This window comes from Conger conger, chromosome 1 (assembly GCF_963514075.1).
Source record: "Conger conger chromosome 1, fConCon1.1, whole genome shotgun sequence".
Taxonomy (NCBI): domain Eukaryota; kingdom Metazoa; phylum Chordata; class Actinopteri; order Anguilliformes; family Congridae; genus Conger; species Conger conger.
Window position 1 is genome coordinate 29,710,478 of NC_083760.1, and position 14,980 is coordinate 29,725,457.

Sequence of the window (14,980 nt, forward strand, 5' to 3'; positions counted from 1 at the left end):
GAATGTTCTGTTTGATCACAAAAAAAGTCCCCTCCCCCACCTCTACTAAATCATGTATACAAAAGAACATTGAAACTGTACATGCAACATTATCATGATGATGAAGATGATGATGATGTAATGATGATGAAGGTAGTTATCATGAGTACTCTTCAACATAATCATGATTGATTCAAAAGTGAATAATCAAAGACCTAACCTAAAATGTTTTAAATATTTAAGATATTATGCATGCCTACCATCCCCTGCAGATCTCACCCTATGTGTAAAATAAACCCATACAACCTAAAGGTTAGGAATACAAAACGACCATTCACCATTCCTGCGCAGACAGTGCCAGCTTGGCTTTTCAGATTTGTCAATCATCCTTCAACGTGTCTATTTATGCGCCTTCCCTCTTTCATTATTTATATATTCTTCTGAAAGACACACAGTGAAATGCTGTAAAAATGTACAGTACAAACCTAGTGCCTATGAGGTTACAGCTCATGTGGTCTGCATTCACATGCATCCTATGGACAGTGGTGCTGGCATTCTGTTGTCATGGATACATACGCCTGGCACTGAGGCTACAAACCATTCTGGGTGCCACACATAACAATACATTGGTCATGAACCAAATGAATAATAGTTGAGGGCTTCAAGCACCCACTACAGGCATTATACCATGGATCTATACAAGACTTGTTGCGATTGAGTACCAATATTTAATACACATTGTTGTCACAACATTACCAAGGGTGAAAGGGAAAAATATTTTAATAGAAAATACTTTTTAGACTCCATTTTGGGAACCTCTGTTCAAGTCAACAGTGGCTTTTGAGACGGGAACAAATTCCAAATGGATCTCCAGCTGCTCAGAAACCTTGCAATCAAAGGCCACTGCTGTGCACAAGTTGAAATGGTCTGTAAGTCCAAAGTAGGCTACAATAGTCTATGGGTGAATCGAAAGGTCAGGGTTCATCCTGGTTGCTATGGTGTGAAGCAGTCTGACACGCTTGTTCCGTTGACAGTGGAGGTAATACAAACACTGTGTAAGGGCGAGACCTGTAACATCCTGCCACTCAGCCAGTTGTAAGCAAACTGATTGGATGAGGGGGAGGGGTAGAGGTGGGGTCAGGGGGTTGCCAGTGAAAAACAATTTGCATTTACTCGCCTGTCACCAATGATTGGTGGCTTTTATATCTGCTGTTGGTCCTAGTGTCCATTTCCCATTGTCACGTAATTGAGAGCTGTTCAGCCCAGCCAATAAAAATGCAGTTAATAATTTGATGAAGGGGTACAGTAACAAAGCAAATATTGAATATCCATATTGTAATCTTTCTTTTTTGGCCAATGAGAAGTGATTCTTCTCTGCCTTTTATTTATATAAGAAAGAGTTATTAAATATTGATTTGGCTCAGAGGGCAATTTTTCAAGGTCACTGCCTATGTCGGCCAGGTGATTGATGTGCCTGTCGAGTACCCACAATTCCTCACTGCCGCCTGTCTGAATCCTAAGGGGGAAGGACAGGCAAAACTGACTAAGGGGAAGTCTGACTGATGCCGTGGCACATATGTTATTTCTCAGTGTGGTAATAGTATTTTTACAATGACAATAGTGGACATATGGCTGAATAAATATGAGAAAGCAGATCCATTATCATTTATTCTCTTTGAATTCCAAACTTCACATTCTATTTCTTGGAAGCCCAGTCATTTTTGCTGAACCCTTGCAACTTTCTCTGTCAATTTGAGAAGGGGCACTCTGGCAAGCATGTCCTTTGAGATTTATGTATTCACACATCGAACTGTAGCTACTGCATTTTTTTCACACCGCAGACTGCTAGGCAAGCTGCTACAGTTATTATACAGGTTTGCAGGCACCAGCCTATCCAGAGGAGTTGCTGTTGAGTTGGTGCAATACCCAGCAGACTATGAATCACCCTATGTGGGAAAAACTGTAGCCAATTACTGTAAGCATCTCCGTGTAAGACTCGGGGCATGGTACGACACAGTTGTGTCTATCATTACCATGAGGGTGTCTCCTTAGGACGGACACCAGCCAAAACTATTTGGGCAAAAAACATGTTGAGGATTAGGCTTCTGCAATCTAATTTTAAAAATCTAAATTACATGAAAAATCTTATATTAAAAAGTTTATAAAAATCTAGTATTTATAACAGATAGAACAGGTTTTATAGAACATTTTAAGGTGCAGATTTGTTGTGCAGAGGGATATGGTCTGATCTTACTTCTGTGCGTCTGCTAATGCAACAATTTTGGTAGAGGAATGAATAGAAAGCTTTAGTGAAATGTTATCACTTACTGTTTGTGGATATAAATATAAATAAAAGTGTCACTTTTTGATTAATACTCTGTTTTTGCAACTTGATGCAATATGTATTACCATGTTGCCGTAAATTATAGACTTGCTCATGTACAGATTTCATATCTGCCAGAGCTACCAACCAAACAGACCGGAGGTCATTTACTGATCATGATTCATTACCCCGCAAAAAAAACCTCCAAATTATTTTAACTCTTTCTAGAAACATACCATACAACCATACAATAATGAATGCAAGTATTTCACAGAATGTTATTTTGTGGTTGTGTTTTTACAACCTTGTGCAATGTGCATGCCCATAACCCGAGAGGGAAGTACAATTTCAAGTGCTAAGAGTATGACAAAGATAAGGACAAGAGCCTATTTGATAAATCTGACAATGGATTATATCTTAAACTGTTTTTATACAGCAGAACAGAATAGAATGATATACACTTACCTCGAAACAATAAACAGCTTACATAGCCAAACGAAACTAGCACAAATATCATCCTAGAGAACAAGTTATTACAGTAGTGACATACTATTGAGAACTGAAACTTTTTCAGTGCTTCTGTGCATCACCTTTGTTTCTAGAAGGTCATATTAACTATCATATAAATGCTGGGTCGGGGTGGGGGCCATTAACCATCTTCTAGGAATCAGAGATAACTAACTGACCAGTTACATTGATGTCTAGTAGCCCACAAACAGAAATGTTCATGAAAAGCCCTCAGACATATCAAGTCAGATGTTCCCCTTTTGCCCTTTTGCAAGAGTGCAGGTAGAGGGATGGAAAGGAATGAGAGATATGCCGTTTTTCTGACAAAGCTGCCAAAGATGAGTATCAGCTATCAGCACACTGCTTCTTTTCCAAGCCCAGGACATTCCCAAAACAATTAGGCTGGGGAATATGATAATGATTGCTTTTCAAGAGGGTATGGGGGAGGGTTCAGTACGTACACTTATGAATTCAAAGAAGAGAAATTGGTGCCAAAGTCAAAGACAGTCCTGATATCGTACACAGACTACGACAGAGGAATGCAGTGGTCATGGGACACCAAGCTGGTGGAGACATGCTGAGTTGAAATCGCCTTAATGTGCTGTATTTACAACCCTCCGACCACACTGGAGAGTCTTTAAAACCCAGAAAGTGTGTCTATTGATTTTTTATTTTGGTTATCAGATGAGCTGTTGCGCTGTCTGTCTGTCTGTCTGTCTGTCTGTCTGTCTGTCAGTCACACGCAGTAAGTCTAAAGAACAGAGCTTACTATACTTAGTGTACTATACTTATACTAATGCTGCAAGAAACAGATTGTGCTTGTAGCCACTTACAGTAACATGCTGGCACCTCAGGTCTTTTACTCTTTAAGTGCTAATCCTGCATTCATACACCGCCTCCCAATAACACGGGGAACGAGATCCCATCTCTGAGATATCTTTGGACATTCCTCCCTAGCCACCTCAGTCTATGCTGAGCTGCATAAATCTGTGCGAGGCGGTGCTGATATCAGGTTCCCAGCCTCCTTCTCCTCCAGAGCAGGCCTAATCTGAAGCCGGTAGCATCTGGGCGCATTGTTATCAATCCATCGGCGCCTTCAGCCCATCTGCGCGCATCCTGTGCCAAGCCCGTGTGATCTTCTGCCAGGAAAATACCTTTGTTTTTTTTTATTTCTTCTCTTCCCTACCTGCTACCGTCCTGCCACCATGGAAAAATTACAGTCCAAACCCAAACATATGGGTGAAACAGGTGAGGGGGAAGGACTTAGACCAGCGGGGTTGATGCACCACTGAGAATGTAAAGCAAGTGTTATTTAAAGGGCCTACATCCGAACTCAGGCTTAAGGCCCCTGCTATATAAAGTCCAGCTTGACCGGCTTGAAAATTGAGCTGTTCAGGCTGGTGGTCATAAGCTGGTCTAGCTTGGTATGACTTGGTCAACCAGCATGGTCAAACTGGTCATTAAGCTGGTTATGGTTATGAGCTGGTCGACCAGCTAATGCAGGCAAGCTTGTCTGAGCTGCTTCAAAACATAGCTTGAACTGGTCAAACCGTGCTACCAGCTGTTTCAAAACCTAGCTTGAGCTTGAGCAGGGGCAGTAGTTGCTTGTCCTCCAGTTCTAACACACAGTAGGGTGAATGGAACAGAGGAGAGCTGGGAGTGACAGAAAGGTGTTGAATTGCGGTCAGATACATCCTTGTCATCCATGGCTTCCTTTATCTTATGGTTCCATGGCCATGGAGTAGCCTTTACATGACCCCACTCTGCACTGGTTTGTTTTATGTTTTCCCCGATAATATTTTACTTTCTGTGTCTCAAAGATAACCATACATGTGAAGCTCCATACTGGGGGTTGCCTGATAGCTCCTCCTGCTTAAGCACACGTTCGAGGTAGTGACTCGTCCCACGATCCTGCGCCAAATCATGGCCACGGCAGTGCCAGAAGTGCAGCTAGTGCATCATTAGCCGTAGCATCAGCTATTATTATTCTGTTTCAAATCACAGGTTCGCTCTCATATGCAGCAGGGGCACAAGTAAAGCTTTAGCACACATATGCTTGTATCTTAACCAGGCCAAAAAACAATTGGGAATGGAAGATGTAAGTCACCAAACAAGAACGTTACTGTATCTGCCAAATCTAATTGGCGGTGGCGCCACCTGCTTTTCTGCACCATATTTCTTTAGTTCCCCATCATTTATTTTCAGGCCAACAAGCTCCCAGAAATAGACTTCCCTTAAAGGAGCAAAACAAAACAAAAAGTAATTACACGGCCGATCGATAGAGGTATGCACGCACGCACACGTACAGTACACACGCCTGCACGCAAGCGCACCTCAGGTTCTGGCTCTGCTTGGCCAGTGCATTTCATCACGTCCTGCCGGGTAATGAAGAAGGTGACAAACGACAGTCGGTGGTAGCTGCTGCAGAGGTACACTGGGCCTCTGGGTCCATCACAGGGGCTGGTGTTGATGCTTTAACTAGCTTTTTTTCCCCCACAAGCCCTTCCCTACCAGTGCTCCTCATTAGGCTCTCTGGACCCACGTTGACATGCCCTTGTTCCTCTAGACCTCCAGGATCACGGCTTAGAAACCGAGGCCGGGGTCAGCCCTGCGGGGCCAAAGTGTAACACGACGAACCAGACAGGGAGCCCTTTCAATCATGGGGGATAGACACCGAGCGGAGGGCCATGACCGCTACACCAGGCACTGGGGGAGGGATTTCATTTCAAAGCATCTTGTTTTTCTGATTGAATTCCCTTAATCAGGGGTGTCCAGTCTTATCTGAAAAGGGCCGGTGTGGGTGCTTGTTTTTGTTTTAGCCCAACAATACAGCACCAATTAACTAATCATGTTCTTCAATCAAGACCTCGATAAGTCGTATCAGGTGTCTTAGTGTTGGGCTAAAGCAAAAACCTGCACCCACACCAGCCTGTTTCAGAGAAAGATTGGACATCCTAAATAAATTAAAATATGTGTCTATATTATTTGTATCCCTTTATCCCTGTATCTTTAACATTTTTTATTATGCTAAAAATATGCTGTGGATGAGTTACTTATACTAGGCTACAATAACATGCATGGCATTGCTTTTTCATCTAGTTTGCTTGGTATATTCTTAGGGGGGTGGGTTTTGGTTTCGGTGAGAAGCTTGGAGTTCTTTGGTAATGGTAATGGAACATTATAACAGACTATAGGCATTAAATTAGATTTGTTCAGCAACACTGTGTTCAGCACATTCTAAACCACATACAGTAAAAGATATCAGTGACCAGTGATGAGTTTGATAATGTCAACTTGACAATGTCCAGCAGTCTGTCAGGGGTCAGTTGGTCAGGGGAGATGAATTGGGAAGAACTGTACCTTGCCCAGTCCGGGGGTGTCTTTGACTTTGTTGACAGCGCGGAGCAGGCAGGGCGGGGCGGGGGGGGGTGAGGTCTGCAGGATCCCGCTGAAGTTGGTGGGGAAGAGGGGCGGATCGCATGCCAGGGGGGGTGCAGGGCGCTGTTTCTTCTTCTTGGAGGACAGGTTCAGTTTCTGGGCAGCTCTGTTGGAGGGCACACACAAAATACGCTATTGAGTCCATCAGTTGAGACAGGGGGAGCCTCACAATCAATTATTGTGCATAGAGCAAGTTGGCTGCCTTTTCCTATTAATCCTACTTTTTCAATGTTGACCTTTACATAGAATTACTGTGCAAACATTGGCCTACATTCAATCAACATTCCTTAACTTTCTCTGACAAATGAAAACAAGCATTTATTTTTTCTTCACAAATACATATTGACAAGTTAGTTCTGATGATCACTGAATGTCAAAATATGTCTCTGAAGAAAATAATTAACATTTGAATTTATTTGTCAGTCAAAGGCACGTGCTGATTTAATCCAGACCACTGGATTCCAGTTAACATTTCATAACAATTCCAGTAAAACTGTCATGAATGTCAGGAAACATTCCGGGTTAGATTCACATTTGGTTCCCCAAACATTCTTGGAGTATATTTATTGTTCAAATTCTGTCAAAGTTCAACAGTAACATGTAAAAAACATACTGGTAACCTGCTAATGAAAATCACGTAATCTTGAAAAAAAAATTATGGAAAATATCATTTGAACAATGTTCTGAATGAACATTGCTAACTTTCCCAATAGTTTTTTAAAAAACTTAAATAACAAAATACAATAATGCTCAGAAATGTGATGTCCCTTATAATACGAAAATACCAAATGAAAAACAACAATTATTGTTGTTGGAATTGTCAACTCTTCAAGCTAATACTATCCTTGTTTTTATTTATTTTTTCAGTCCTGAAATTTGAATGATGACTGGATTTTCCAAACATACGGCTCCCCGCTGATAAATGGTTTCTGATTAAACTTTATTTTAGGGTTAAGATTGTACTTTACTACATACGATAATACACCACTTGCAGAAGGCTAAATAAACTCCAGCTGTTTTAAATACTGCCTTTAATCACGCCCGCTGAACACTGAAGCGTTCCCTTGAAAGCATAGACATAATATCCTAGGTCTAGGTAATGGAACAATCTTTGACAGCGCGTTTTACGACGACTAAATCCAGCTGGTCTCCGCAAGACACAGCCGTCCCATCGCTTTTCATTCACGTTCCCAGCACCGCAAAATGCTGAACAGTCGCTGAAAACCTGTTAGTTGCTTTTTTAAGTCATTAATTGAAATGGAATCAAATGCCAAATGTCCTGGAGGCGTTGGGCATATGGAGTGTCTGGATAGGATGGCTGTTCTGGTTATGCGGTTGTAGTGCTTCCTATTGATGGAACCTTCAGCTTGGGGCTGTGTACATAAACACGAAGAGTAGCAGGAAGTGCATATGTTCAGTGCAGGCTGACACGCCGTTGTAGCAAAATATACAACCGCACATGCAAAGACATATCCCACTCTAATCTGCAGCCTTTTATAAAGTGCATTATATCAACACACTGCAATGCTCTCTACTCAAGTTAACAAACAGAGAAGGAATAAGTTGGAAGAATGAAATGACGGTACTCAACATAAGTGGAGCTCTGCAAATCTTTGTTGTCTGCACACCATTAAAATCATTAAATTACATCATTTTAGCTAAATATTATTATTACTTCATAAAAGTGGCAGTTTGCCAGAAAAGGATATGAAACACTGTAATATTGTAACAAGTGCTGGAAACTACTGTAAATGCTCAGGTTTAATCATAAGCATGTTGAATGAAAATAAATAACTTCTTCAGCCTTCGGCCGTCCCTCCTATGCTGAATCACATTACCCCTTCATAGTTTATTTTCATAAGACGCCAATGCCTGTCAATGGCCTTTCCAAAAATTCACCAATCCTGCCTCACCAACCACTCTCTTTTTCTGTACTCTGCCTACATGTATTTTTTCCTCATCTAAGTCTACCTAAACACCCCTTGGAACTTGTAGAAATTAAAGCATTTTTTTTAAAAGTGCACCTTTTACTTGACTCTGACTGAACAGAGCTATATATAGACACAAAAGCGTGTGGGTACATGAGACAATGAGAGGTGTCTAACTCACATCTTAGTCCTCGGAGACAATTTTGCTTTGGCTTAAATTCTTCTCGAACAAACAGAGGAAATCGCATATTTCTGTATAATGCCTATGCTTACAATACCATATCATGTGCTGCTAATTTGAAACAGTGCCTTATAAAATAATACATTTGTTTCACACATGGACATCACTGAGACATCCACATGTACAAAAATGTAAAAGTAGGAATAATTAACATTGAAATACATATTAAAATATGAAAAGAATAGATACACATCACATTTTAAGAAAGTAGGTGTTACTTTTCAGAGGAATTAATTAGATTTCTCAACACTATCTCATATATAATAGGAAATGAGTATTCAGACTAGAAGACTAGAAGCATAATTCTGCTCTTTATCTCATTCTCTTTGCCTCACAATCCATACACATACAAACTCACATCATGTTTAGAGAGACAGAGACACACAGAAAGGGGGGGGGGTCCTCTAAAATGCCTTTATTTTCAGGACACAAAAACTTTAAGACAGGAACAAACACACAGCCAAAAGCACACATATTAATCACAAACATCCACAAAATATACCATGTACCATACGTGCTTTAGTATGCACATAACTTATCTCCAGATATATCAATATATACATACACACATACAAGTGTACAAATATATACAAACAAGGCCACTAGAGCGGATGAGAAGGCTGTCGTATATTTCCAATAATCCTGTAGGGAGCATACGGTCTCGCTAGTAAAATGGCTGATGTGTCTCACCTGTCCATTGGCTTGTGAAGGCCTGTTGAGAGTAATGACCACCGCTTCACCCACCCTGCCCAAGCTCTACTCCAGCATGCCCACCCCTCCACTGGTCATCTCATGATGGAGAAGGTGAGGAAGACAGAAGAAGGAAAGGAGAAAAAAGACACTGGGAGGAAGAGAGCGAAAGGCAGAGCAGGAGGGTCAAGGTGAGGTGAGTAAGAGGAGGTTTGAGGGAGCGGCTGAAAGAGGATGAGATGTTTGGCGATAGAATGGGAAATGAAAAGCAAGGACGTGAGAGGGAGAGAGGAGATGGAGGAAAAGGAAAGCATGAGTGTAGGAAAGATGGATGGAGAAAGAGTGACGGACTGTGAGACAGCCGCCACAGAGAGACATACAGCCAGCTTCTTCCTAGCCTTGTAAACTCAGCAGATATTGTCTGCTCTACAAAGCACTGCGACACCGTGCCTCCCTCTTTCTCTCCCACTCTCCGCCTCCCTCCCTCTCTGCTTTTTCCTGTTCACTTCAGACTTCTTGCAGGAGTTTTATTAACCCGTTCCATCACCCAAACGCCTTCGCGCGCCCCAACAGATTGTCCCAGACTACAAGTCCGCTGACACGGAAACAGCGTCTCGGTGACACGGAGCGTGTGTCCAGAGAACTGCCTCCGAGCTGTCTACAACGAGCAGCGTCTGACTGCAGCAGCGCAGGGGGGAATCTTCGCTTGACGCCGTTTCTTGAAGCTCTGCCAAACAGACTCTGGCAAGTTTGGGGGAGACTGAAACATATGTCAGGAGAAGGCATTTCACTTAAGGCCATGCAGCATATCTTTAGCTCTTCGGCAAAGCGAAGGGAGGAAAGAACGCAAGGAAGAAGTTGGCACAAGAACCCTGGCCTACCGCCAGAAAGCACAGAAAAGACAGGAGAGGGAACACAAGAGTTGGATTTAATATATTTATCTCCCAAAGGATACAAAACACCATCACCACAGGAAGGAATCTGACACATCAGACAATGTATCTCCTCAGCCGGCGGAATCCTTTATTTTAGAACATGTTACGTTCATGTTATTTCTGTTTGTAGAGCAGTAGGGATAATTTTGAAGGTCAAATACAAGAGTTCTGAGATGGTCTGATGAAAAGGGCACATTTTCTGAGAAAATCTGCAGAGAGGTGAGGTTTCTATGGTTATTCTGTGATCCTGTTTGGACATTATGGTGGATCCAGCACAAAGGCCAGAACTTATTGTTATGAATGAAAACATGTTGAAGGACCGTACTTATGTGCCAGTGAACTAAGTGAATTATCTCATCTTTTTACATTACATTTTATTCAGCAGACAGTTTTATCCAAAGCGATGTGAAAAAGAAAAGTGCATATCAAGGTCATAGAACAAACAATAGAGCAGGTCAGATAAGGTACAATTCATATATGATTGGTTGTAAAGCCATGTCAATAAGTTGAGTACACAAGGTAGATAGGCCAAGTCTGTAACTACCATCCCGAGACATCTACAACTTCATGAACTACAGTACTGAGTCAAAAACAAATGAAAAATTCCTAGATTAAGGTACAAAATACAACAAGGGGTTAAAGATAGAGACATATGAAAAATAAGTGAAAATAGATTAGGGATCCCGCGAAGGAGTCAAGGTACAGTGTGGTGAGGTGTACATAGGTTACCTCAAGGACAGGTTGTCATCCTAGCATGCTGGCTAGTAATACTTTCTCAAGCTCAGCGTTCTCTCAAATCATACCCAACCCCAGTCATACAAAGATGGCCTTGCTATACACAGTCGAACTACACAATTACTGAAAAAAATTCCATAATAAATTCATTTCTTTTAAATTATCTCAGAGCGTGAATTTTAAAACGGTCGTCTGAAATCGCCAGCTCGACACAATCCCAGCAAGAGAGCCGCAAGTGCTCTCCCATGATTTATGTCCCGTAGTTCGGGATGGCTTATTTTGCACGGGTGGGTGGTAACAGGGGAGTTGTGATCACACTACGGAATGCACATCTTAGGCCCGGAGAAAATGACAGGATGAATACTCGCAGTAAAAAGGCTGTTACTGTTAATGCATTAAAGCTGAGACTCAGAGGCAGAGGAGACTAATTCCTCTGTCACTTTTCTTGTGTTTCCTCCACCGTGGGGCTCTGGGGGCTCCATTAAGGGAGAACGTGTTGCCCATCACGAATGGAAGGAAGGCAGGAGCTAGCCTCTTTCTGCTAAACGCTCTCTACTCTACCATGCTTGCTAAGAAGGATACCGTCAATCTGAGCATGCAATTATCTATAGTTGTTGTGTATTTGGTCATTAAATGCTCATACAAAGCAAATGTTAGGATTTTGCTGGGGTTATTTACAGTAAGTACAGAACCCAGCCACACAGTTGCCCTTCATTTTAAGTTTATTTTTCATCCATTCTGAATTTTATTTTATGTGACAGTATTAATATAAGGACCATATCTAATGTATGCCCTCATGTTGACACTATACCCAGTGTTCCAAAAATGACTTCAATATCTTCTTTATTTAAATGAGGTTAATGATTGGAGCCATAATTATTTCTTTTTATCTTTTTTCTGATTCATCAAATCATTTGTTCAATTTAACACTACATCTATTTGGTCACACGTCACACTGACATTTTGGACCCTTGAGCAAAGAGTCAGACTTTCATAATTCATGGCCAGAGTCTCTAGAGAGTAAAATCAGTAGATTTCATTGTTGTAAATCAGAAATGTTGCGACCAGCCTTCCGTCTGGGAGAAGCTGAGAGATGTGGAATTGCCACTTTTGAAGCTGCAGCTGCTAATGGAAGCCTTTTGGTTTCAGTGCTAGTGCGGAAAATGCTTAATGATCCATTAGCACATAAATGGCTTGGGGAGAAAATGTTTTTTTGGCCTGCAATAAGTTCATAAAGATGAAATGAAAGGTTAACGAGCGTCTATATTTGATAGATTCGCATTCGGTGGTTGTGACGGGCTCATCTTTGATGGACTCCCATCACAAAGTTCAAAGACTGCTTTCTTTGAATATCGGAAAAAGTCAGCTCATTTGTCGTGGTACTGATCCATGATACTTGGAGCTGTGGATTAATTTGGATCACGCAATTCTCCCCAATGCAGCTAAGGGAATTTCAATGTATTTCCATTTGAGTTGTCTTCTGAAGGAAGCATTTCACATAGCTCTCAAACAGCTTCTGATTTTTTAAAGAAAGACAACCAGAGGTTGTTTTTAAGTCAGTCAGGATATTCTTGAGAAGGTTTATGTTAACATCCTTGTTTTTACTGTAAGATTTGGAAATCCTGTCACTAAATGTAGGAATAAGTGCAGTCAAGTTGGTAGGCAAACAGCAGAAACAGCCTTATGAAAATGTCAGGCTTTAGTAAACTACCCTAACCTCTCCATTCTTCCTACTGGACATCATGTTAAAACACCATTGACAAAACATAGCCTGCAGTTAACATAGTCAATAGGACACTGAATAAGTTAGAACAGTAAATATTTTTATCAGCAACCATGTTTTACGGAATGTCAGGTGAAATGTGTTTTTTTTATTTTATACATACGTTATCTGCTCTTCAGATGAGGCAAAAGAAGAAATTTTCTTTTCTATGTTATTCTAACACCCTCCTAACCCTTTCCAGGTTGAATTTAATTTTACAATAGGCTTATTCCCCTGAAAACATAAAAATGATCACGTTTTTTATCGGGTCTATGATTCTGAGGAGGGCAGGCCACCGAAGTTCTCAGCTACAAGACGAGAGAACATGGAGACCAATTAGGCACCGTCGCAGCAGATCCATTTGTTAGGAGCTGTGGAAGACTCTTGCTTCAGGTCAGCTCATTATGAGAAAACTCTTGTTGAATCTCGCACCCGGTGTTGGCGTCGCAAGAGCCTGGATTAAAAAAAAACTAGGGATAATTGAAACGATTCCGTAATAAATGTGCGAACGCGCGTTTAAGACAGGGTGCCGGGATGATCAATGCCCTCCGGAAAGGCTACTCCCATGGGGAGAAGCAGCTGGAGAAGATGGCTTCCCGACCCGGCAGGTCAGCCGGTGGGCACCCGAGGCCTCCAGCTACACAGAGGGTTTTGGTGACCCTAAACAAGAATCTTGTTGGGGCCCCAAAGTGGTCAAATTTTTTTTTTTTATATATATATACATATATATATATATTTATTTATTTATTTATTTTATTTTGGAGCATATATATAATCAAACCATATATAGAATATATATATTTATATATATTATGTGACCCAGGTATGGGCCTTAACCAGAGGGCTGATCCGTTTCAGGATTTTCAGGAACTTCTGCTCTTAATGACTTAACAAGCTCAATCATATCTTGCTCTGACATTTGTATGAGTACTAGCTATAGTCACAAACTATAGTGTATCTTACAAATGTTACTGTGCTCAAGTACAAGAGTGACCCAGCATAGTTTATAGAATTATCAGAAAACTAAAACTAACGTGGTTGGAACAAAAACCGAGGACCGGAGTTGTGCATGGACAGAGCGTTTATGCCATTGGCCGCTTCAGGAGCTACAACACAAAAGCATGTTCCCGCTTCAATGACATTCGGTTATTCTGCAGATGGGTGAGGAAAGGGTCTACGGACCAGTGGCCTAGAAAAAGACTGCTGTCAGTGCCTTGCAGGAAATGAAAGCCGACGGCCTCCACGGCTTTTGAACAGAATGCCCTTTCTATTATTATACATGCCCTATGGAAAGCTGCAAGCTGCTATCCACTGCACCAGAGCTGCCAGTAGGGCCTGCTCTGAGATTGACATCATAATACACTAATAGGTACAATTCAGGTCAATGAACCTTTTTTTTATTTTTTTTATTTTTTTCCTGTCCTTATCTTTTGCATTTTTATATTTGATCAAATTTTACACCACGGTCGGTGTTTGGACAAGGAAAGCCACCTGATACCCTGAGAGAAGATATCTGAGAGTCTGTTCCATCGGTGTAAAAAAGAGGATACACAGCAGGTGAACATTAGTAGTACAGTTTCATTTTTCAGTGAACCCCAATGAACTCACTGAACCTCAGATCTGTGATACAAGGGTGATTTTTTTCCCATGCAGTTAATACTGCTCAATAGAAGTAGAGATTCAAGGTCATTTTTAACACATTGCAGTAAAATGTTGAGTTTGGATGGGCTCAAATGGCTATACTCATAACTGCCGTATGGACTGGACGTCTTATGAACAGCTGCTGGATTTATGTTCATATTACCATATTATGTTCATATAGTATATCATAGAGGCAATTTACACTACAGAATCTGTACGTCGTGTAATTCAGAGGGACCAAGATTAAAATCCCTGTCTAAACACTGTGTAAGTACCTGTTTTCTACGGTCTTATTAAAATATATAAAATATATATAAAAGCTGTGTTTTTGCCACTACACTTGTGGTATCTGGTTTTCAATGTGTAACTCAAATAAGTGGGTTTTGTTTGGTTCTTAACCAATTACTAATTAAACTTTGATGGTTACCTGGTTATATCGTCTTTCTGAAAGGAGTGAGCAGTTGAGGGCAACAGAGATTGTAGGGCAGCTATCCCAATTAATTAAGCCTAATTGGTTGCTTAATTGTTCAATGCTCAATAACGGTGAAATTACGGACTAATTACACTTAATTACTCTGAGAATAATCAGAATAATCTGTTTAATTAAGAGACTGAAATGTGCAGAAATGCACCAAGGAGCAGCAAAAACACTGCTATCTTCCACAAAAGGCTTTCAAGAAGACTACGTCAGATAACGTCGAATTCCGATCAATGTTTTGCTTCGTTCCCAATTGAACGCTGCAGATCAATATGCAGCCAAAACCTCGTTCACGCAGATATTCAGTTAAAATATCAATCAAT

General features: G+C 41.1%; 1 protein-coding gene across 1 annotated transcript in view; it reads right to left on the bottom strand.

The window, feature by feature from the left end:
- The window catches only part of kif26ba (kinesin family member 26Ba), a 120,860-nt gene that overhangs the window by 30,973 nt on the left and 74,907 nt on the right, over window positions 1-14,980 (bottom strand). The window contains exon 5 of the mRNA XM_061262746.1: window positions 6,170-6,353. Coding sequence (XP_061118730.1) covers window positions 6,170-6,353 — 184 coding nt within the window. The remainder of the gene's footprint in view (window positions 1-6,169; window positions 6,354-14,980) is intronic.